The sequence below is a fragment of the Talpa occidentalis genome, unplaced genomic scaffold (genome assembly GCF_014898055.3).
Source record: "Talpa occidentalis isolate TD23 unplaced genomic scaffold, MPIMG_talOcc4v2.1 talOcc4.16, whole genome shotgun sequence".
NCBI classification, from domain to species: Eukaryota; Metazoa; Chordata; class Mammalia; order Eulipotyphla; family Talpidae; genus Talpa; species Talpa occidentalis.
The window spans coordinates 33,706,880-33,731,533 of NW_023601653.1; the positions used below are offsets into that span (position 1 = coordinate 33,706,880).

The 24,654-nt window shown below is 38.3% G+C and overlaps 1 protein-coding gene across 2 annotated transcripts in view; it reads right to left on the reverse strand.

Annotated features, from left to right (window-relative positions):
• The window catches only part of TBC1D15 (TBC1 domain family member 15), a 60,804-nt gene extending 38,653 nt beyond the window's left edge, over positions 1-22,151 (reverse strand). For both annotated transcript variants that reach the window (XM_037513978.2, XM_037513976.2), the window contains exons 1-5: positions 22,076-22,151; positions 11,492-11,590; positions 10,275-10,349; positions 7,922-8,060; positions 1,458-1,668 (exon numbers count right to left, since the gene is read on the reverse strand). In XM_037513978.2, coding sequence (XP_037369875.1) covers positions 1,458-1,668; positions 7,922-8,060; positions 10,275-10,349; positions 11,492-11,590; positions 22,076-22,105 — 554 coding nt within the window. In that variant the 5' untranslated portion in view covers positions 22,106-22,151. The remainder of the gene's footprint in view (positions 1-1,457; positions 1,669-7,921; positions 8,061-10,274; positions 10,350-11,491; positions 11,591-22,075) is intronic.
• Positions 22,152-24,654: the final 2,503 nt, after the last annotated feature.

The window sequence follows — 24,654 nt, forward strand, 5'->3', positions numbered from 1 at the left end:
GATCGAACCGGCGCTGCAGAGGCTGCGGGCAGCTTCGCAACCCAGCGCTCAACCGCTGCGCCACCGGGGAGGCCCCTCAATACTAAATTTTTTAAAAAAATCATGCTTTGGTCTTTACTCAGTTCCTTGGTCTCATGTTTAAATTTGCTTCCTTTCCCACACTGTAAAGACCTGTGAGATTGAACTACTCTGCTCTGTGAGTATATCATGTTTTGAGTTCCTCTATCTTAAAACAGCTTTCCCTCTAAATATTTCATTCCCTTTAATACTAGTGTTCACTTATTCATTAGGTTTCAATTTTAACATTGTTTCCTCCATAAAGTCTTCCCTAACTTTTACTCAACACCCAGTTTAAATGAGGTACCCTTCTGATTATGCTCAGTGAAATAAATCAGAAGGAGAAAGAAAAATATCGGATGGTTTCACTTATAGGAGGAACACAGGAAAGCTATACAAGGAATCAGGGGGAGAAAAAGGCAAAAGTAGTAAACTAGAAAGTGGAGACATTCTTCAGGGGTCAGGGCAGGGAAAAAGATCAAAACGGGAGGGAAGAGCACAAGAGTCTATTATGATGGTTGATGGGTGTCTTGGTAGTGGTAATTTTATGGGACAACACCTTCAAGGATAAACCAAACACTACAAAAATGAACAACAATGTAAAAATAAATAAAATTTTTTTAAAAAATGAGGTACCTCTCCTTCCTTTCCTGGGAGCTTCCTAAGCACCTCATACTTCCTCCAGTTTAGTACTTGCATTTCATTACCATTTACTGGCTGGCATCTTCCATAGGGCCATAAATGCTCAGAGCCAGTAACATGCCTGTTTTATTCACTACTAAACATCAAGCAATGATAAAAATCAGAGACATTTATCAGGGCACAGGGAAGGAAAGGGATCAAAACAGGAGGGAAGAGCACAAGAGTCCGTTGTGATGGTTCATGGGTGATGGCACAATGTTCAGAACACATATAGCCAAAATATATTTGCTGAGAGTTATGTGTGTACAAATGTGCATAAGTGAATAAGCATAAGATTTGTGCAAAGTGAGAAGGCCCTGTCTTCCACACTTAAAATTTCATAAAGGACTTAGGCTTGCCTGACTTAAATTGTAACATTACAAATAAACCCGTGTCTAAAAGGAACTATCTAATAAAAGGTAAGTTACGTAAACCTATCATTTATATGCTACTGATACATCATCATTCATTTGAGTGTATATAAAAAAAAAAACTGGACTCTTTTCTTTAAAACAGTAAAAGATAAGTTGCAGATACAAATGACTAAAGTGGCAAAATTTACTCAGCTATTGATTTAGAAAAACAGTCAGAAAGACATGAGCTACCTGAGCCCTCATATGCACATAGGTCACTGATGCCAAATAACAAGTAAAAATAGTTTGCCTTGGGACCAACACAACAATCTCATTTCAATAAGTAGAAAATAATTTGATACTTACTCATACAATACCACATATTTTTCAAGAGAGTCAATCAGTAGTTTGCTATCTCCTTGATGAAAGTGTAGAGCAGGAAGAACGACGTCATCCTTTAGACAGAATACCAAATATGACCAGCCCATCCCCTCTTTGTTTTGCTTGATTGATTTCAGGTCTGTCAAACTGAACAGGAATGACCATTTGCTTTTCCCATTTCTATGACTTGGAGCATCTTAAAAACAAGAGAGTGGGGCAAAACAGTTTTGTTCACCTTTTTAAAAGGTTCTGATAGCGCGCTTCATGACTGCTTGAGAGAAACCCACTGAATCGAGGGAATCGGCATTCACATTACTAGGCTTCCACCTGTACTAGACATAATACATACATTTTCTTAAAATGAGAATAGTTTTCTAAGTAATTGCCCTACTGCATACAATTTGAAAAAAAAATCATCTTTACTTAAAATACGAGCTTTGCCCAAAATAACCATGGTTTGGGAGAAGGCAGGCTGGACTGAAACTACTAACTAAATAAGCTGGGCAAATAATTGAATACCTCTGACCTGGATCTTCTTCATCTGTATAATGGAGATAATTATACTTACCTCCCAATGTTATTTTAAGAATTAAAAGAGACAATGCTTGTTAACTAACTAGAAGAGTGCCAAGTACATAGCAAATAATCAATAAGTGTTCATTTTTTCCACTCCCCCCAAATATGAATGATAAGATCTCTTGGAATTATTTAAAAATACATATATTTATTTCCTCATTTGTTTGCAATTATCTTTCTAAACTACAATGAATAAAGGCAAGCATATTTGTATAAAAATAACAAAGGAATGAATATACCACAAACATTTTATTTGCAAAAACCTAAAGGACAGTTGGGTACTTAGGATGAAAAGATAACTAAGTTGTGAATGCTTTAGAGAATGAATACATTCAATCTTCCCGCTAAATCTTCTACTAGGTAAGACAATTTAAGCCAAACTATAGCTATGTAAACTAGAGCATTGAGTTTGTGGGTTATTTAAATATAAAAAGCTTAAAATTCTAGATTCATGAACAATATCATAGTAACAAGAAATTTGAAGATTATCAAGTTACATAAAAGAAAAAAGTTATCTTTCTTGTCACTTGACAATTTCAAATATAAAAATAATGTTTTAACACTTTAAAGGCATAAGCATACCATGCTTCTGAAATTTTAAAAAGCTTTTCTCTAATGTTATTTCCTAAGAAGTGTCATACTATACTTTTCTGTAAGATCATCATTAATTCCACCCCCCACTATCAATTCTGCAAAGATAAACTGCATAAAAGATATATGTTTACAGAACCTGGAAGGACAGATCAACAGGTATATTGATCTGCATATATGTCACCTTCCTCTACAGTCAGGAAGACTATACCACCATGACCTCCAATAAGGTCTCCTAAACTGACACAGGGAAATCTACAGCTTTCAGAACGCAGGCACTATCATTTCATGAAAATTTTATCATTTGAAAGGCTATCCAGAAAGGCTAAAGCAATTTATCTATACACTGACTAGCCTCGTTCCCACACCTGCTTGGATGGTGAATCCAGACCTAAGGCTGGTACCAGATTAAGTGCCATGTGCTCAGTTTATTATTACAGAGCACATTACACTATAAGCTAATAATAAAGTGAGAACAATTTCAGAATCCCAACATCTCCATAATCATTTAAGTGTGAATATACTTGAAGAACAACCTAAAATGAATATATACCAGATCATTTACAAAGACCAAAAATATCTTCCCAGCAAAGAGCAATGAAGAACTAATACAATTTTTAAATCCTTAAATTGCACAAAAATAGCTAATCCAAATTAAAGAAACAAAATCATATGATTTATAGTACATGCAGTCTATATGAATTATCAGAAGTTTTACATATTCAGAAGTAAAAATTTCCCCTAATGGAAAAGACACTCATTACTTATCAAATACAATGAAAAATGCCTCACAAATTTTCTCACTTAAAACTACGATAAAGGGGCCTCCCTGGTGGCACAAGGGGTTAAATCTCAGCACTATGACGCTATGGGCAGCCACTGCAGCACAAGTTGGATCCCCGGCCAGGGAGCTAACCCACATGGCACAGGAGATTTTTCCTGTCGCTCCTCTCAGCAGCGTATTTCAGTCAATTGCCGGTTCTGCTCCCCACGCTGTCTCTCGCGAATCTTCTCTCACACACACCCCCACCATACCTGGGGCCTACATCCCAGTTCTTATATGCATAAATAAATAAAATAAATCTTAAAAAAAAAAAGCAAAACTCTGATAAAGGATGAGATATTACAAAGCAAATTTACAAGTCACTTACTGGAATATAAGTTTTATAAAAACAAAACTATATTTTATTCAGAGATGTATTCCTAGGGCCTAGAAAAAATGACTTGCAGTTTGAGGAGGTTCTGAGAGATGTGCTGAATAAATAGCTAATAATCCAGTAAAGTCAACATTAATCTGCAATTTCGTCTACCATCAATAACTCACCAGAAATAGAAATGGTTACAAAGAAAACAAACAGAATCTACATGGTAACTAAAATTTTCTCTCTTTAAAGAAAGGCAAATTAAACTAATTCTGATGAACTTACTATGTCACCAAATATATAAAGAATAAAGTCCTCACTTAACATCCTAATAGATTCTTAGAAACTACAACTTTAAACTGACAACATATAATGATACTAGGTTCTCAAATAAGGCCTGTATTTCTTTTCTCTCATCAACATTAAACAAAAGAATGTTATTTGGGGACCTGTTCTATCTCCAAAACAATGACATGGGAAATTGATCAGAATAGCACAACAGTAGAACAAAACAATTCAGTAAGTCTCTACATGTCTTGAATAGAATTAATATCAAGAATTTTACCTGAGAGGGCCTCCCTGGTAGCGCAGCGGTTAAAGTCTCCCCGCTATCAAGCTATCCCCAGTCAGGGAGCTAAGCAACAAGGCACAGCAGACCTCTGCAGTCTCGCCTACTGCTCCCCTTAGCAGTTTATTTCAGTAAATCTGCCTGATCTACTCCCCACTCTGTCTCTGGTGAATCCTCTCACCCTCTGCACCTCTGGATTACACCCCAATTCGTCTATGCATAAATAAAATAAATCTTTAAAAAAAAGAATTTTACCTGAATGATTACCAGAACATGTCAGTCTGCTGTTCTGGGAAGATAAATTTTCAAAACATTTGATCTGGTATATAAACACAAAGACCAGCAGTAGAAATTCATGAAAAATATAAAGTTAAATTAAGTCTTCTGAGGGCCTCCCCGGTGGCGCAGCAGTTGAGCGCTGGGTTGCGAAGCTGCCTGCAGCCTCTGCAGCGCCGGTTCCATCCCCAATGAGGGTCCCACATAGTGCGCAGACCTCTCCTGCCGCCCGCTGCTCCCTTCAGCAGTGTACTTCAGTCTGCCTGCTCTGCTCCCCACTCTGGCTCTGGTGAATTCTGTCACCCTCTCGCACTTCTGACTATACCCAGTGCTTGTATAAATAAATAAAAATAAATCTTAAAAAAAAAAAAATTAAGTCTTCTGATAGTCAATTTTCTAAAAATCTGCCCCTAGTTTCCTATGTGAATTATGAAAAAAAAGGTAAAAAGTAAAAAAAGTGAATGTTGTAATAAATACCATTTAAAATACCATTTAAAAAATTTTAAGTATTTCTTAATAGCAGAAATTTGAATTCTACAAGCTCAAGCTTAGAAAATGTCTCCTGAATTTTTAATAATTATTAAAGGTTTTCTGTAATCACAATGCATGGCTAAGCCACATAAAGCAACATTTACATCTGTTTTTTTCTAAGTTACGCAGCTACACAAAGCTTCTTATTAAAATAGGCAGGAGACTGTCTGAAAAATACAGAGACTTATTTAATTTGTTGGGCTAAAACCCAATGCTGTATTTTTTTTTTAAAGCCTAACCTCTCCAGGTGATTTCAGTACACTATGTTGAAAAGCACTAGTCTAAAAAAATCTTTATTGTCAGATTATGATTTTCTCATGCATGTAATGCTTCTTTCTTTTATGAAATTCTGAAACTTATTCCTTTTCCTCATTCTTATATCATGTCATTTTCTATTTTTTTTTTTGACTTATTTATTTATTTATATAAGCACTGGGTACAGTCAGAAACACGCCATACAGGACCCTCCTCCGGTGGCCAGGGAGCAGCCGGGGATCGAACCGGCGCTACAGAAACTGCGGGCAGTTTCGCAACCCAGTGCTCAACCACTGCGCCACCGGGGAGGCCCCATTTTCTATTTTTTAAAAAAAAGATTTATTAAAAAAATTTTTAAAAAAACATTTATTTAAGTCAGCCCTCGACACAAGGGTTTGTAAAAAAAAAAAAAATAAAAAAAAAAAAAAGAGAAAATAAAAAAAAGAAGAAAAAAAAATTAAAAAAAAAAAAAAAAAAAAAAAAAAACATTTATTTATTGGGCCTCCCCGGTGGCGCAGCGGTTGAGCGCTGGGTTGCAAAGCTGCCTGCAGCATCTGCAGCACCGGTTCGATCCCCGGCTGCTCCCTGGCCACCGGAGGAGGGTCCCGCATGGCGCACAGACTTCTCCTGCCACCCGCTGCTCCCCTCAGCAGTGTACTTCGGTTCTTCTGCCTGCTCTGCTCCCCGCTATGGCTCTGGTGAATTCACTCACCCTCCCGCGCTTCTGGCTGTACCCAGTGCTTGTATAAATAAATAAATATTTTTTTTTTAAAAAATCTCATAAAAAAAAAAACATTTATTTATTTATGCATATAAGAGCTGGGGTACAGGGCAGCGGTGTGGGGGGGTGAGAGCATTCACCAGAGACAGAGAGAACAGAACAGGCAGACTGACTGAAATACACTGCTGAGGGGAGCAGTGGGCGAGACAGGAGAGGTCTGCTGCGCCATATGGGTTGCTCCCTGGCTGGCTGGGAATCAAACTCATGCTGCAGAGGCTGCGGATTGCTTCACAGTGTGGTGCTTAACCCCTTGCACCACCAGGGAGACCCCCATGTCATTTTCATTTTCAAGGATTTAACAATGTTAGGCCACAACAAAAAATAACAATTCACATAAACCAATCCTGAAGATCTACAGAAAAGTCACCTCACATACCAAATATAATAAAATCCTGAGATTTTAATCTTTAATATTTTGTTTTATTTGGTAAGTATCTTCCCTTTCAGTAAAAAGGGAATGTTAAAACAAAAAACCAAACACACACACACACGCAGAAAGTGTTATCAAAAGTTCATGATTTATTTAATTGCCACTATTTCCAAGAACTGATAAAATACAAAGTATAAACTACTGTATATGAGAATGATTCCCCAGGCCATATATGAAAATCAATTTTTATTAGTAATTGTGCTCTGTAAATTCAGCAACACAAATTTTAGTAAATTTTGACCAATCTTTTTTAATATGATAAATGTGGATAAATTCTAATTCAGATCCACATCATTAAGAGGTAAAATAACCTTTTCCTAAGTTTTTTTTAAAGATTTATTTTATTTATTTGTGCATACAAAAGCTGGGGTGTAAGCTAGAGTTGTAGGGGGTGAGAGGATTCACCAGAGACAGAGTTGAGAGCAGAACAGGCAGATCTATTGAAATACACTGCTGAGGGGAGCAGCGGGCAAGACAGGAGAGGTCTGCTGTGCCATGTGGGTCACCTCCCTGGCCAGGGATCAAACTCATGCTGCTGTGGCTATGAGTTTCATACAGCTGAGACTGAACCCCTTGAGCCACCAGGGAGGCCCAAGTAAAAAAGTTTTAACTCTATATAAGTACTTAGATTTTTCCCTAAATTTGTTTATTGAGGTAAAACAGGTTTACATCCTTGCCTCTGCTTTGGCGAAGTGTTCAGTGTTTAAAAGAGATCACAAACAGACTACTCACATGATAGACGAACTAGCGAGCGAGATCATGCTGGGGTAGTACGTGTGTTATATCTAGCAATTAATTAGCTTTACTCTTTCTTGTTATCTATATGTAAGTAATCACTCCAAAGCAAACACTGATTGAAAGATATATATATATATATATACACACACACACACACATACAGATACACAATATACAGAAAGGAAAATAAGATACTGCAATAAGCTATGAAGATCCTGGTATACTCCATCTCCCCCTGGTGCTTTAGGAAGAAATAACATGACTTTCTTAATTCCAGTAGATCAAAAATATGTGCATGAGAGACAACCAAAGCAAATTTTTTAAGTATTTCTATTTTCTGCCATTAATAATTATAATACAGAACAAGTATTTTAAAGTCTTTTTTTTTAAAGTCACAACCAACAAAACAGAGATAAAAAAGAACTATAAAATATGAGCTTTATATATATTAATCAAAGTATCAAATCATCCTTTGGAGGAACATTAAAGAATTTTCTTAGCCCTTTCGTATATATCATATTGTATCAAATCAGTATATAATTTCAAAAAGTTAACTCATACCTCCATTGGTATGTGGTTTCTTTTTAAACGCAACGGTATTAACCATGTCCCACTCCGCTTCGTAACTATTCAGGGACTCCAGTCCTCGGTGAGCTCTTTCTCTGGGGGCCTGGGTCCATTCTACAACCGAACTGGAGTCCTAAAATAATTGCAACAATAAAATATTTAGGAACTGAAGTAGAATTTACTTTCATTTGATAATATCTCAGTTTCTAAGTAAATTAAGTATGTGAGTTAGAGTAGACATCACTGATGTGAAAACTGAACACGCCTTCCCATACTTTTCTCCCCCGCTTACTTTTACCAAAAAGACAAGAAAAGTTTGTCCAGACTCCCTTGCACTTATGGTTGCCATTAATTTCACCTTTAAAAGCAGACGTCAAAAGCAGGGCTCATGGAAATGCTTTTGCTTTCCTAATGAAAGCCTTATCTCTTTCCCCTTTCACCTATTTTGAATGCAATTGCGAAACCTAAAAATACGGCAGTCATCTTATGACCATAAAGAGAAAAAGGAAGGAACCACTGAAATAGCTGCAAACCTTCAGATTTCTAGTTGAGGGAAATAGCCAATGGTGGCTACTTACTTAAGTCACCACTGGTTTCATATTCTCTTGTCAAAATTAGCAAAAAACCACAAATAAGATATATATATATATATATATATATATATATATATATGTCTCAAGAACTCTCTATCTGAAAATAATAAAACTGAAAGTCTAAAATGCAATATTAACAAATATACTAAATCAAGTTTAACTTCTATACAATAAAAGATATCACATATACATTAACGATAAACAAGGGTGATAAGATAAAGGTAAGACTGGGTGAAAATGTTTCCAAAAGCATATGTAGATAACAGAAAAACTTTTAAAATACAGAAACTCCTACCAATTTACTTAGATTAACAGACATCAAAACAGAAAAACAAGGAAACAGTTGAACAAACAAGTCAAAGATATGAACTGACAAACGTAGGAAGAAGTCCAACTTCAAAAACAATCAGAAATAAAGTTTAAATGAATTTCAACTTTTGCCCCAATCAAAAATGATATTAGTAATTAAGAATGAGGAAATACTATCTTACTTATGATAATGCTAATTAGCACAGACTCCTAAAGATAATGTAGTCCTATTTATTAAAATTAAAAGAGTGTCCCAGGTAGCTCACGGGGATGAGTCTCAGCACTATGAAGCTATGTTCCCCTCAGCAGTGTATTTTAGTCAGTCTGCCTGTGCTGCTCCCCACCCTGTCTGTGGTGAATCCTCTCACCTCCCCACACACCTCTGGCCTACACTCCATCTCTTGAATGCATTAAATATATATAATAAATCTAAAAAATATAAATACAATGCATTAGACGAACAATAAGAGAAACTAGATAAGCCCGAGACAATAACTTAAAAATATGTGGGAAAATTTATTTTTAAACTGTAATTCTATGACAACTAAGCTCTATTAATTCAGAAAGGATAAAAAGCCCAGAAAAGGAAATGTTTTTGCATCCATGCAATCTTTTTCTCAGGAAGCATTAGAGTTGCAGCAAAACAAGAGTGTAAATCAAAATAGAACATGGCATAGTATATGGGAACAGAGGGACTAAAATATGGGAAAGAGGCAAAAAGAACCCCCCGGATAACTGCAGCATCGTAAACCAAAAGAACAACCAGTTCAGAATAACCTTTTAAGAAGGCTCTGGGAGAAAGTCTCAAAGAAGAGGAACTTAGAAGATCATCTATATGAAGTGTTTAAATACTTAAAGAAGAAAAGTGGACAAGTAACATATGTACTGGTCTAGTTTCAAAGTGAATTAGAGATGAGACAGAATTATATCTATTTCCACAGTGAAAAGTCAAAACATGGTAAAAATGTTAAAGATTATCACATAACAGGATTTTACTCCTGGGTTTACAAGAAAAAAAAAAAAAAACCCACACTTGAATATGAATGTTCACAGCAGCAATGTTTTTATCGGTCTTAAAGTAAAATCAATCCAAATGCCCATCAAGTGATGAATGAATAAAAAAAAGTGGCAAAATCATAAATGCAGTATTATTCCTTCTTAAAAGCTTATGAAAAAGGAAAAGTACTGTATATTAGTGCTATCAAATGGACAAACCTTGAAACATGGTAAGTGAAAGATCAAGTCACAAAGATCACATTTCCTATGATCCATGTATATGAAATATCCCTAATAGATACGGATGACAGTTGCACGACTCTGTAAATATACTAAAACCACTCAATTATACACTTTCAAAGGGTGAGGACTACGGTATAGGAATTAGCTCAGTAAAACTACTGTTTTTAAATATCACTCCTTTAGTCATACTTTTTTTTCATATATACCTTTTTAGCATAGAGAATACTAGAAGAATCTAATGCATCATCCAATGGTCTCCAGTCCACCATTACTTCAGCATCCTAGAGAGAGAGATTATAAATTATTAACTATTCAGCAATATCTTACACATTCTTAGTCACCCACTTTTTTTTTTTTTTTTTTTTTTTTATTTTTTTTTTTTATAGAGGCATGCTTTATTTATTTGTTTGCTGGTTTCTTTGTTTGTTTTGTTTATACATGCACTGGGTACAGTCAGAAGCGCGGGAGGGCGAGAGAATTCACCAGAGCCAGAGCGGGGAGCAGAGCAGGCAGAAGGACCGAAGTACACTGCTGAGGGGAGCAGCGGGCGGCAGGAGAGGTCTGCGCGCCATGTGGGACCCTCCTCTGGTGGCCGGGGAGCAGCCGGGGATCGAACCGGCGCCGCAGAGGCCGCGCGCAGCTTCGCAACCCAGCGCTCAACCGCTGCGCCACCGGGGAGGCCCTCACCCACTTTTTAAGGCTTGAACTCAAAATAAAACTTTTAACACCCTAAATATTAGCACTTTAAACATGCAACAGCATATGTAAACCACTATTTGACAACAAACACTATGAATAATTTTTATTGTTTACTTTTCATTATAAAAATTTGCGCTTGTGAAAGTTTTAATAAATATGTTTTTAAATATGCCAAGCCAACATAAATGAAACTGGAGGAAATAATGCTAATGAGCAAAATAAGCCAGAAGAAAAATATCATATAGTTTCACTCATATGTGGAATATAGAGAAACAAAACAAAGGCTCACACAACCCAAACCAAAAACAAACCTAGAAATCTGACTGTAGAACTGAGAATAGCAGAGGGGGTAGTGGAAACCCCCTCTCTAGGAAAAGGAAGAGGAGATCCATGGAGGACTATGGGTGCTTTGCTAATGGGTGTGCTGTGGTAACACACATCTGAAAAGCTATGATTCTATGCTTCTAAATCATACATAGTGTCATAAACCAATGTTACCTCAATTAAAAAAAAAAATTTTTCACTAAAATAAGAATAAAAAGATTTTCCATGCCATTTTATTGGCTCATTTGAAGTATTTTGTGTCTAACATCATTCCAAAGTACGATGCACAGCCACTTTTCAAGTACATAATTTCATTTTACACATGAAGTTCAAACTTACTGATAATGCTGCAAAGATGAACTACAACCATAAACAAATAAAATCATTACTAGAAACATACCTTTTCTAAAACACGCAGTATTCCTGCAATCAAGCTGTCTTGGTCATTGGTTTTTCCACAAGATGAGTGAATATAGACCCCTTCCTGTTCATATATAATCTGAAAGAGCAAAAATAAGATTAATTTTACCATTTTTATTCTGGACTCTTCAACATTTATTAAAATGTAAAGAGATGCTTTTTTATAAAACCTAAGTAAATTTCTGACTATTTCATAAATGAAAGTATTATTTCAAAAATACCACTCAGACTTATTAGAACTACAAACAAAAAATAAACAAAGGACATTTGCTTTAGTATTCACACAAATTTGCTATTTTAGTGATAGCCACAATCTCAACTTTTTCCATGAGCAAAGATGTCAGGCTAACTGCTATGTGTCTCAATATACAAATTTCACATATCCTTGAGCTGATGATATTGGCAGATAACACATAAAACTCTTCTGATGACCATTTCCCAAAAACTATGCAGTGTGAATAGGTACTACATAGGGAGGAGAGACCAGTGGTAAATATGGTACACAGTATTAAACCAAGTCAGGTTTATTAATTTCCAGATACCTAAGCTGTTAATATCTTAAAGTGATTCTCCATAAAATTCACCTATAGTATAGAGGATTTTTCAAATTCTTTTAACTTCATAACGCTTCTTTCTTGTAGATGTTGTATAAGTTCAGTTTTGCACATACTTTGGAACTTTCTGCTGTTTGGGACTAGATGTATATTCAGGCAATCTTATTTTCTATAGACATAATACTATAAATTAAAATTCCATTCCCAGGACCTATTTCAAACCATTAGAAAAATTTTTTCATTATGAAAATAAGTACTAGGGAAATAAAATAGTCACTTCTAGAACTAAGTACTTTTGACATAATGTAAGTCAGGAACACAGTATACAGTCCATTTAGGTGGACTTTTTCATTAATGTAATCATATGTCTCTTCAGAATAGTATGGAGAACAAGGCAAGACAACCATCACCAGAACCCATCACCATTACCTCCTCCTTAATATAAATGTTCACGTAGCCTCCCATTTATGGAACATTATGCACCAGTAACTCCAAATGTAATAGCTTAATCCTTTACCTATATCCTACTACATCATGGGGATGAAGAGCCCATTTGAATAAATGAGAAATCTGGGCGAGAGGTTAAATAAATTGCTGTGGTTAATGACACAAATAGTAAGAGGTAGTTAAGTAATAGTGGCTGAAATTGAATCCCAGGCAGACATTAGAAAACATGCTCTTAGCCACTACATTATAAAGCTTTTACATTGTTTTTACTGCCTCTCCTGTGTTTGTGTAGAGATGAAAAAATCATAAAGCAGAGATATATTTACGTGAATGCACAAAGAAATGCACGAGAATATGCACAGTGGAATTATTTATAACATCAGAGGAGAGGAGGCAGGGAGGAAAGGGAAAGTGTATCCTGGGCTATTCGTTTCTAGTGGGAATTATTATTCAGGAGTTAATACACAATGAAGTACATTTAGTGGACAGACGTGGAAAAAACTGCCAACTACATATAGTATGAACACATATAACTATACATCTGTAAAATACACAGAAGTTTTGGAAAGATATTACTTTAAATTAACAGATGTTACTTCTGGAAGAGAGAATGGGATGGAGAAAGGTCAAAAGAGAACATTTTAGGTTAATCCTAACATAATTCAATATTTGAAAATGAAAATATAGCTATATTTTGCCTCATTAAAAAATAATTTTAATGAGTAAAAAAAAAAGGGAATTTCAAAAGTATTAAATATAACCCTTCTGGACTTTCAATTTATCAATTTGTAAAACAGGAGGTCAAATTAGATAATTATATCTCAGACCACAAGATGGTCTAACATCAGGTGAGACCAGAGGCGTGGGAGTAAAAGAATTCCCCAGAGAAAGTGAAGAATAGAAAAGGCAGATTTATTGAAATACCCTGCAAAAGAGCAGTGGGTGAGACGGGAGATATAATCTGCATGGGAAGGATATGGGGTTCCCTTTTATAACCTGTTTTAGGGGACTTTTTCATGAGTGGGGGAGTTGGTTGCTATCTGCTGGAGCATCAGGACCTTCCGCAGAGGAGGTGTCATGCCTGGTTTTATTTGCCCTGTTTCCGAATTCCTTGGATTTTCCCTTATTGGTCATGAGGACCCATGGCCAGGTTTCCATAGCAACTCTATCAGTTTCCCTTTTCTATTTTATGTCCCCCAGCATTTTTCAGCTGAGCAAAGTGCAGAGACTAAGTTTTAACTCCATTAAATGATACCCAGACAGTTATGGAAAAGAAATCCTTAAAAAACACAATTTACTAGGTCAAATACATCAGAGACTACATTTCAGCTATTTTCACCTAAGACCCAGCTACTAAAATAATCAAGAATTTCACAGTTCACATAGTAGAAAAGGGAGTATTTATTTGCCAGGAAAAGTTTGGTATCATATAACAGTACTTCTAAGATTCTGTGATACTATTGTTACTAAAGACATTATGGAAACTTAAATGAAGTGATAATGAAAAGAAACACTTAAAACTGAAGCACATTAAGCAATGCTCTTCTTTACCATACATACGTTGGTCAAGTGCTGCCCGTTCTCTTTTTCATTTAAGAAGTGAGTTTCCTAAGTAATTTGGAGAAGTATCTTAAAAGTATTAAAGTACCAGATAACTTACGAAAAGTTAAAGTTGCACTCATCCTGAGTTCTGTGTTCCTTGGTTCTTTAGCATTTTTTAAATTTTTTTATTTTTAATTTATTTTTATATCATTTTTCATTGTTCTTTAACATTTTTTGAGGAATAAATCATGTTAAAAAAAAAAAATCACAATTCCAAACCCAGACTTCTCCTGTCTATAGAAAGCAGTTATGCTCAGCTTTCCAACTTGAAGGTGTGATGTTAAGCAATACAAATTAGCATTTCTGGGTCAGAAATGGCACATAAAATGAAATTAATCTTATCAATTTCACCATCACACACTAAATCTTACAGTCTTGTAAGAGTTAAAGGAATGGGGAAAAAAACAGTGTAACATTAATACATAATTTACTTCAAATATAAAATAACTTAATAATAAACAGTTTTAACTAGATAGCATCTTATTTTCAAAGCAGTCTGACCAAAGTACTCATTTAATCATCCTAATGAATAGGAAAAGAACTTATTATCTCCACCTATATGTAAATAAACTGAAATTCAGAGATCCAGTTACTGTCAATTACATATAGTATAACATACATGTAAGACCTCATGCATATCAAGGAAGTAGTGGACTTCAAATTTCCTGACACCTCCCATCATTAAATTGAAACTTACTGCCTCAAGAAACTATACAAAAAATTCTACAGGGTTTCCGTAAGGACAAAAAAAAAATAATTGTTTCAGGACAAAAAAAAATAATTTTTAGGGACTTCCCAGTGGCTTAAGGGGTTAAGCACAGCACTATGAAGCATCCATAGCCTCTGCAGCACCAAGTTCAATCCCCAGCCAGCCAGGGAGCTACCCACATGGCACAGAAGACCTCTCTTGTCTCACGCACTGCTCCCCTCAGCAGTGTGTTTCAGTTGGTCTGCCTGTTCTTTTCCCCACTGTTCTCTGTCTGTGGTGAATCCTCTTACCCCTTGCACCTCTGGCCTATACCCCAGCTCTTGTATGCATATGTAAATACATCTTTTAAAAATAATAATAATAATTTTTAATGTGGTTAACTTATAAATCAATGTAGAAACTTATGATTGAACAATTTGGTCTTAAAAAAAAGAAAGCTTAAAATCTCCCATACAAAATCCTAAACACACCACTGAAAAAGCTTGTTCTCTTTCATATCATCCCAGTTTGAATCATTCATTTTAATATTATTAGTCATTCACTCTATTTTTTTAAAGGGAATGATTTACAGCTTGTCTGTTCATCACACCAATTTCTAGGGACATGTGTATAATAAAAATACAACTCTACAAGTATCAACTGTTTAAAATAACTCAAAATACAAAAACAGAAGTTCATTAAAAATTTGATGGTATATAACAGTACAAAGATGTATTTCTTCTTCATTAGACTCTGCAGTGGATTAATTCCAGAGGAGCATCATTCTGCCACAGGTCATTCTGCTTCTGCGTTTATCAATGGTAGTAATTAATATTTGAAAAGATCTCTCTAAGCTTGTTTGATATGAAAAATTACTTTGCCACGAGGAACAATTACGATGTCAGAAATTTCATCTGAGATAACTTTTAATAAAACAGGCTCTCAAGTTCTTTACTCTGATTTTATTCATAATCTTTACTGCAAAATAAAAAGTTTCAAATACTATCTATCAGTCAGGTAATATTTCTATTAAGCATTATTTTACAAAATATTTTTATACTATCATATTTGATTCTCACAACTCAGTAAGATATTTGTTATCATCTCACTTTGCAACTAAGAAAAAATTCAAGAACATTACATGATTTGATCAAGGTTTTTCCACTACTCTTGGGTTGAGATTCAGTCTTTTTCAGGCAAGTTTTATTTGTCCTAAGTACATAGTGAAAAAGGCAATCAATTTAAGGCTCAGCATATATGGACACTGACAAAATTGTTCCAGCATCCAGTGTGTTTGTATTCCAATCTGGGGTAGTCACCAATTACCAATGTTGTGAACATGAGTAGGTTATCTGTGCAACAGGAAGCAAAGAGAAGGCATCAACAACGCCTCTCTTTCTACCACCTAAGATTTGAGAGAATATGAAGATCCATAGGCATAATAAAAATATGTGTAAGCAAGAAAAAAAAGACAAAAAATACAAGCCACTCCTTAACAAAATAAACTACAGGAAAGAAATGACTATTAACAAAAATTCTGGAATATAAAGAATATCTCAGAATTACAGGGCTTCCCTGGGTGGTGGAAAGGTTGAGTTTCAGCCCTAGCACGCTATGGTCTGAGCTTGAGCCCTGGCCTCAGAGCTGACCCACATATGGCACAGCAGACCTCTCCTGCCTCACCCTTAGCAGTATATTTCAGTAGATCAGCCTGTTCTACTCCCTACTCTGTCTCAGTGAATCCTTTCACGCCCTGCACTTCTGGCCTACACTAGTTTTTCTATGCATAAATAAATAAAAATAAATCTTTAAAAAAAAAAGGAATATCTCAGAATTAAGAAAAGCAAAGGAAAAAATTGGCACAAAATTAAATATCCAGTCTGGGCTTGAAAAATAGAGATATACGAAAGTGTTTTTGTTTTTCGGGTCTCCCTGGTGGAGCAGGGGGTTGAGCACCGCACTGTGAAGCTGCCCGCAGCCTCTGTAGTGCAGGTTCGATGCCCGCCAGCAGGAGAGAATCCCACGTGTCAGGGCAGACCTCTCCTGCCTCACCCACTGCTCCCCTCAGCAGTGTATTTCTTCAGTCTTCCTGTTCTGCTCCCCACTCTGTCTCCGGTGAATCCTCTCACCCTCCTGCACATCTGGCCTGTACCCTGGTTCTTGTATAAATATAAATAAATCTTTTTTTAAAAAAAGTGCTTTTGTTTTTCAAAAATAGAAAAGGAAAAAAAAAAACCCTGTAAAAAGTTATATTGCCAGCTAAAATAAAGTGACAGAAACTGGATTTAATCTTCAACCAGAAAAAAAAAAAAAAAAAACAACCCCGAGTAAGTCTATCAAACTGATATTCTTTGAACCAAGAAGGGGAGTGACTACCAAGTGAAAGGAAACAAATGAGCTGAGTCCTAAATTGCCCTGCTTACAGTCTGGAGAGTTTCCCACTGTGGCAATGATAGAAAAAAAAAAAAAAAAAACAAGAAAGTGCTTCTGGATTGAGGTAATAAAGTTGGGAATCAAGGAAGGCCAAGAGAGCAAGAGTTCACAGGACAGAGTGCCAGAGAAATGAGTAGTGTACAGATAGAGAATTCAAGAGATCCACAGAGGTCCCTGAATATTCAGCAGAGTAGTGAATGGTGCATGCGTATGAGTAAACTACCCAAAGCAACTAGAAAGCCACTTGAAATTGTAGAAAGGATCTGCAGGTTCAGAAAGAGCTGATCCCACCAAAGTGGGAAATTTCAAAATTCACAGAGTATTGGGCAGAGTACTAACTGCCTGCTCTGCTCCCCACTCTGTCTCTGATGAATCCTCTTACCCCCCACATCTCCGGCCTACACCCCAATTCTTGTATGCATAAATAAAATACGGCCTCCCTGATGGCTCAAGGGGCTAAGCACAGCACTATGAAGCTATCTGCAGCCTCTGCAGCACGAGTTTGATCTCCGGCCAGTCAGGGAGCTACCCACATGGTGCAGCAGACCTCTCCTCTCTCACCTATTGCTCCCCTCAGCAGTGTATTTCAGTCAGTCTGCTTGTTCTGGTCCCCACTCTGTCTCCAGTGAGCCTCTCAACCCCTGCACCTATGGTCTATACCCTAGACCTTTTACACACAAGTTTAAAAAAAAGCTGTAGCATGCCATGTAGAGACTTTCCTTTTCTAAGCTAACACACTGATCGCAAAGCAAAGACTGTACAGCTACAGTAATCTAAGGAGGGAGATTCATGGTGACTTAAACTAAGGCATTGACACTGGTGATGAGGAAAAGTAAATGGCGTACAAACATATTTAGAAGGCTGAAATAATAGGACTTCATGACTAATTAGATATAGAAGAGAAAGGGGGGAAGAGTCAAGGACAAAACTGAATGGATGAGGTTATTCACCGAGATGGGGAATTCCGAAAAACAAAGGAAAACAGAAGGAAGAAAGTAAACAATGAGTTTTAATTGGGACATGCTAAACAGTAATGATTAGAAGGAAGGAAATGTAATACATAGGTGGTTTTAAGTGTAACATCATAGAAATTCTGAGAATGAACATATAGAGATAGTGAGATACAGAGAACCTCAATGAAGAACTGGCACTAGAACTATTAATACTTCTTAAGGACATCAGTATACCAAACAAGGTCAAACAAGAGGGCAGGAATAACTGAGCAATCTGGGGAGGTACAACTGGGACTAAATGAATGAATTCTCTTATGCCAAAGACTACAAACACATTATAGTACAATACAATAGATTTCATTCCATCAAAAACAGCACCTACCTTAAGAAGTTGAAACTCAACTTACACTCATTTTTTATTTAGCTAAGGTAAAGGGATCATTGCTAGGGAATGTTTTCCTACTGAAGAATTGAGACCTATAAGCTCCAAGCAAAGGGGCTACTTGATATATCCCAAACGCTGGTATAGTACCTGAAACAAAGTAGATACTTAACACTTGTTGAATAAACGAGTGAAAGTAAACTACAACCATCAGGGTACACTGATATAAGATCAAACTCTATTTCAGGGCCTCCCTGGTGGAGCAAGGGGTTAAGTCTCAGCACTACGAAGCTATCAGCAGTCACAGTAGCACAAGTTCAATCCTCGGCCAGAGAACTAACCCACATGGCAGAGCAGACCTCTCCTGTCTTACCTGTTGCTCCCCTCTGCAGTGTATTTCAGTAGATCTGCCTGTTCTGCTCCCCACTCTGTCTATGGTGAACCCCTCTCTCTCTCTCTCACACACACACACACACCACACCTCCGGCCTACACTGCAGCTCTTGTATGCATTAAATAAATTTTAAAAAATCTTTTAAAAAAATCTATTTCAGGTTACTCTCATCCCCAATAAACAAAATGAACTCTTTCCATTAATTCATCTCTTTTCACCTGTTAGAGAAGAAGCAGGATGACCTTCATGGGGAGTGTCCGTATTTCTCCCCTCATAGCACAAAAAGGATGTTACTCTCTCCCAATTCAGTTGGCTGATAAAGTATGTTTCTACACATATAAAGTAATAAAGAACAGCTGAAATCCAAGAACTAATCAGAATTTTTTTAAGATTTATTTTTATTTATTTATGCATACAAGAACTGGGGTGTAGGCCAGAGGTGTGAGGGGTGAGAGGATTCATCAGAGACAGAGCAGGGAGCAGCACAGGCACATCTACTGAAATACACTGCTGAGGGGAGCAGCAGGCGGGCAAAACAGGAGAGGTCTGCTACACCATGTGGGTTAGCTCCCTGGCTGGGGATCGAACTCGTGCTGCAGTGGCTGGCAATAGCCTGACAGCACTGAGACTTTAACCCCTGCACCACCAGAGGCCCTAATCAGAATTGATGATCAAATTCAAACTCACTTTCAAAAACTCAGCTAAGAAAAACAATATATAGGCAAAAGGGAATTCATTCATCTACACTCTTAGAAACCTATCTTTGAATTCAGTTATCAGAGAATTGTACTTGTATTTACTGAAACCATCAGCATACTGAGATGCATTTTAGGTGCCCCCCCCTTTCTTTTTAATAAAAAGGACCCAATATATCATATAATCAGATTCATTATATTGCATAGCATGAAGAAACCACAGGAGACTACTATCCTGGTCTAATCTCAAGAAATAGGTTTTTTTAGGTCTTTGTTTTACCTTGGATCCTATAATTCTTTTAAATAATCAGGTTACCCTCTTTACTGTGGCTGCTAGAAAACTTACAGCCAAACTGTACCCCGTTAAAGCATTCAGCTTATTTAATAATCACTATTTTAAGTCTACCTACCTTTTCTACCTCTATTTTACTTCCCTTTTCTCTCCACTCCGTGACTGGAGGATAAATGAGATGAAGTAGTTACAAAGTAAAAGACTAAGTCAGAACATGAAAGATAGTGGCTAGAAGGGATGGGTGGAAAAAATCTCACATTTCACAATTCCATCATCATTGTGGTTCCTTCAAAACCAATCCAAATCTGAAGTAGGGAAATAAAATTCAAAAGGAAAGGATACCTTCTTGGAAAATCCGAGATTGGATCAATCCAGATGGAAAATCAAACAGAATAACTTTCAAATATATAATGAGTCAAATAGAAAAACAGCATTCACTATGAAGAAAGAAACTGATAAGACAACCAAGGAGGAATGGTAATATAAAAACGATGAAAACCCTATCATTTTTTTGATATATATATATATATTCAAAAGGGCAGGTTTATTATAAAAAGGGAGAGGGGAGCAAAGTACACTTTAGGGGCAGTTCTTTCTGCCAGACACAAGCAGGCAGAAAGAACAGCCCGGAAAGAGACAGGTTTGCTAAAAGAGAGGCCTGAATAGTCACAGACAGGCAGGCTTGGGAGGAGAACTGTCTCTGATGCTTTGCAAAGGGAGAAGTTCCTGATAGTCACAGGAGGGCAGGAGAGCTGCTGCCCTGCAAAGGGAGAAAGTTGGCAACAAGACCTGTGTAGGCACAGGCCCACAGAAAAGCTGTGGGCCCATGATAAATAGTCTCTATATATTTACATATGTAGTACTTCTCTAAGGCTTTTATTATTTCATGTAATCTACAACGCCAACAGAAGAAACAATGACTGACATCACCTTCATTCTGGAGATAAAGAATATGAAGGACAGAAAAGTCACGCTTGCTCAACTTGCCAAGGTCACACTACAGAGTAACATCGAAGCCAATACTAGATTTGTTATTCTGCCGCCCAGCCTACTAGTCCATACACCAAACCATAAATAATGTCAGGTAATTCAAAATAGGATGGGGAGAGCAGCAACAAGAAAATTAGTGAAACTCAAGGAAGAGATGGAGCGATCTGGGACAAGCAAACAGTCCTAATGTGTTGGAAGGGGTCATTACCAGACCCAACTGTTAACGAAATAACTCTAGAAATGCGACATGCTGCCAGTGGCATGTCACGATTGTCCTAAACACAAAGCATGAAGACATTCCCTCCAAAGATGCCCTAGGAACAGGCGCTACACGACGAAATCTCCTTCGCACCTATGCTGGCCCCTAACAAAGAAGGGGTCATTACCACTTCGATAAGACAACACCACAGAGATGTCTAGGAAATAAATACCTCCACTAACGCCTTCCTTGACAACAGTAAGTGTAACAGGGTGGTCCCCAGGAAAGGGGGAGGTTCCAGGTTTCCTGATGCGGCAGATGGCAGAACCTCTTTATATTTAGAGCAGGCAGCTTTGCGGAGTCTGGGGTGCCCCCCTCCCTGCCCTATAACATAAGTAGGATGGTGTAAATCTCCCGCTCCTTGGCTGGAAACTTGCCCTGCTGTTCAAAACCACCAACCAACTCGGCAATCTGGTAAAATGCATCAATTCACTCCTTTCCTCTAAGAGCACAGCTGCACAGCACCTGTTTTCAGCTACTCCCCAAGAGGACAAAGATGCCTTTACCACACAGTAAAGCAGAGGAATGCAAGGCCACAGCACCTTAAAAAGTAAGCCTGAAAAAGAAAAGACCCAGGCAACCACCTGTATCTCAGAAAAGGTAATGTAAATACAGTCTCCTCCCCCAGGGGCAAAGCCGATCGGAACAGCACCGAGGCCTAGCTGGCCTTGGAGCAGAAGCCGGGTCTCCAGCTCCCAGGTTAGCCGGCGTTCTCCAGAAAACAGCTGACACCACCAAGTCCGCTTCTCCTACATCCGCCACACGCTGTCCACGGGCCATAAAGACCCTCAGGTCCGTCCCCGGCCCTCCGCCAAGCAGCGCAAACATTCCCACCCCGGAGAAAACGCAGGAGAGTTCCGCAGGGCCGTTACTTACCCTCCCGCTCACAACACCCACCGCCGCCATGTTTCCTGCGCGTGCCTGTGATGACGTAGCAGTGTCTCACGTGTCTCTGAGACACAACAACATCCGGCAAAACTCGGCTGATATCCGGGCGGGAAAGGGGCGGGCAGTGGCGGGAACGCCGAGGCGTGTGGTGGGAGGGGCTGGGAGAGGCGTCTGGCGCATGCGTGCTGAAGAGGACGCGGCGGTCTCTTGGGTGGAGTCTCTGGCGCGTAGTGCGCATGTGCCAATTTATTTTCCCAGCAGGGAATCTGTAGTAGCGTTTTCTTGGGTTTTGCTTGGGATGGAGACGCTAAACCGTCCCTAGAGCATTTCAGTTTGACGTGATGCAAAAAAAAACAGTGTATTGGGAGCCAGCAAACAGTATACTGGCTTTGTGACTACTGTAGGCAAGTCACTTAGGCTTCAGTTTCTCATCTGTAAAACTGGGATACTAGGCTTGTGGTAAAGACAGCCGTCTAAGATACAGAAACTTTTCTCCTTTGAGGTTTCTTGTTTGAGTCTGGTCACTGTCATGACCTTGAACAAAATCCTGTGATAGGAACTGCGATACTGCCACGCCCCTTTGCTCTAGATTCCAGCATGCTTACCTCATAGCTCTTTCACAGTTCCTTAACTGTGTGACCCGAAACAAGTTTATAACTTCCCTCCAAGTTTCAAGATACAGAATTTTTTTTTTAATAATGAAGGACTAAGAGCTGCTTTTTTCTTTAAGATTTATTTACTTATGTATACAAGAACTGGGGTACAGGCCAGAGGTGTGGGGATGAGAGGATTCACCAGAGACAGAGTAGGGAACAGAACAGGCAGATTGACTGAAGTACACTGCTGAGGGGAGCAGCAGGCAAATCAGGAGAGGTCTGCTGCACCATGTGGGTTGCTCCCTGGCTGGCCGGCAATCTAACTCATGCAGCAGAGACTGGACAGCTTCACAGCGCTCTGCCCAACCCCTTGCACCACCAGGGAGGCCCTCAAGCTAGAAAATTAGATTACGCATTGAGTAGTTGGAGGGACCTCATGGAACAATGCATGTATGGTAAGATGATTTAAGATATTGAGATATTGGAGGCGCCGAGTATTAAGCATTAGCACTATGAAGAAATCCACAGCTACTGCAGCAATAGTTGATCCCCGGCCAGGGAGGTGACCCACATGGCACAGCAGATCGCTCCTGTCTTGCCCGCTGCTCCCCTTAGGAGTGTATTTCAGTAGATCTGCCTGTTGTGTTCCCTACTCTGTCTCTGGTGAATCTGTTGTAGAGCAACCCCGATACAAAACGGGGTGCCTGACTGTGGGTCCTCACCCGCACGCTTAAAAGGACTTATCAATGCTCTACTGCAGGCACACGTGAAAGGTTAATAAAAGGTTTATTTACAAGGGAAGGGGAAATGAGGAAATGTACAGCTCTGGGAGAAAAGTGGGAGACAAAGTTTTAAATGAGTCCTACCCGATCCGCCGATCAGGAATCCCAAAATGGTGCTCTGAGAGCTGGCCGCCAGCCAGGAGCGGTGAAGCCAGGAGGCGAGCGATCGCGAGCCAGAGAGTGCAAGGCCCCCGTGTTTGTTTTTTTTATATCCAACCTGGCTGCCCAACTCCACCCTCAGGTCCCAGCCACCCTCCCTTGGTGGTGATGGGATTTGTCTTTCCCAGAGTCTTGATGGCTTTAATCTGGAGTGGGGGTGGAGTCCACAAAGCCTGTATGGGATTAACTCAGGACATCACTTCCCCCTAACAAATCCTCTCACCCCCTGCATCTCTGGCCTGTACCCTAGTTCTTATATGCATAAGTAAATAAATCTTTTTTAAAAAGATATTGAGATATTAATTTTTCTTCTTGGTGATGTGAAAGGATATCAGAGAATGATTGGATACTACCTCATAGGTGTGGCATCAAATATGGGACTTTCCTTGCCCCAGGACACAGTATAAGGTCCCATTATAACAAAACACCTTTCCCATTGAGGGACTTCTCTCTTCACGCAATGGAAAGAGTTCAAGGCTTTTGAGCGTGGTTGAATAAGTGGCAACCAAAAGGCATAACGGTAAAGGAGGATTGCGGGTTCTGTGTCTATTGGAACCTAAAGGGCATGAGAGGGAGCATGACCTTAGATGAGAATGCATGTGTAGCAGCATCAGGGAGGCTGTACAGTAGGCTGTACAATTGGCTGTCCAACCACCATGATTTCACATCCCAACTTGGCATTCAATTAGCAAAGTAACTCACTAGCAAATAATAAATGAACTGAAGGAAATGAGCATATTGGTAGGCAACATTGAGTGATGACTTGAAGACCTTCACCAAATAAAACCCCAGAACTTTTATACAACCCTGTGTGTGATGGGTAGGCTCCTAATAATGGTCCAGATTAAATTTTCACCAGCTCAGAGGAATGTGATTAAAGAAAAATTTTAATATAATATTTCTTACATCCTGTTCATTATTGAAAACTTGAACCACTTAATACAATGCCAAGAAGAGGGTCCCTCCCTGGTGGCGCAAGGGGTTAAGACACAACCTGTGAAGATATCCACAGCCACTGCAGCACGAGAAC